Source organism: Meleagris gallopavo, unplaced genomic scaffold (assembly GCF_000146605.3).
Source record: "Meleagris gallopavo isolate NT-WF06-2002-E0010 breed Aviagen turkey brand Nicholas breeding stock unplaced genomic scaffold, Turkey_5.1 ChrUn_random_7180001998570, whole genome shotgun sequence".
Classification (NCBI taxonomy): Eukaryota; Metazoa; Chordata; class Aves; order Galliformes; family Phasianidae; genus Meleagris; species Meleagris gallopavo.
Window position 1 is genome coordinate 1 of NW_011256475.1, and position 439 is coordinate 439.

General features: G+C 67.0%; 1 protein-coding gene across 1 annotated transcript; it reads right to left on the minus strand.

The window, feature by feature from the left end:
* Positions 1 to 28: 28 nt before the first annotated feature.
* LOC109365260 (beta-keratin-related protein) lies at positions 29 to 408 on the minus strand. Its single transcript, XM_019611941.1, has one exon. The coding sequence runs from the start codon at positions 406 to 408 to the stop codon at positions 79 to 81; it is 330 nt and encodes a 109-aa protein (XP_019467486.1). The 3' UTR covers positions 29 to 78.
* Positions 409 to 439: the final 31 nt, after the last annotated feature.

Genomic DNA, 439 nt, shown 5'->3' on the forward strand with positions numbered 1-439 from the left:
GGCCATGCCCTCAGGGTTGGCTCCAGGGCTGCCTTCAAGGCCCGTGGTGCTCATGCACAGGCAGGTGATCCATGGGCTTTAGCAGAAGAGATTGCCACGTCCCAGAGTCCCACAGAGCCCACGGCCCAGCCCTGACCACCCAAAGCCCCCCAGGCCCAGGGAGCCCCCAGCACCGATGGGCACACTGCCAGCGCTGAGAGAGCTCCCCACGGCAGCGGACGCTGTGGATCCCACGGCTGTGCTCTGAGGGAAGGAGCTGAGGATTGGGCCCGGCAGCGTCACCACGACTGGTGGGGGCTGGATCGCAACGCTGGAGTCGGCACAACGAAGGACACACGGCTCGTTGCAGCTGTTGGCAAGCGGGGCTGGGCCGCAGGCGGCTGTCTGGCATGGGCTGTAGCACGACATGTCTGGCGGAGGCGGGGGGTGACTCTGCAAG

What these genes read in the sequence shown, in the direction of transcription:
- LOC109365260 (XM_019611941.1), bottom strand. Translation starts at nt 408, where the DNA reads ATGTCGTGCTACAGCCCATGCCAGACAGCCGCCTGCGGCCCAGCCCCG.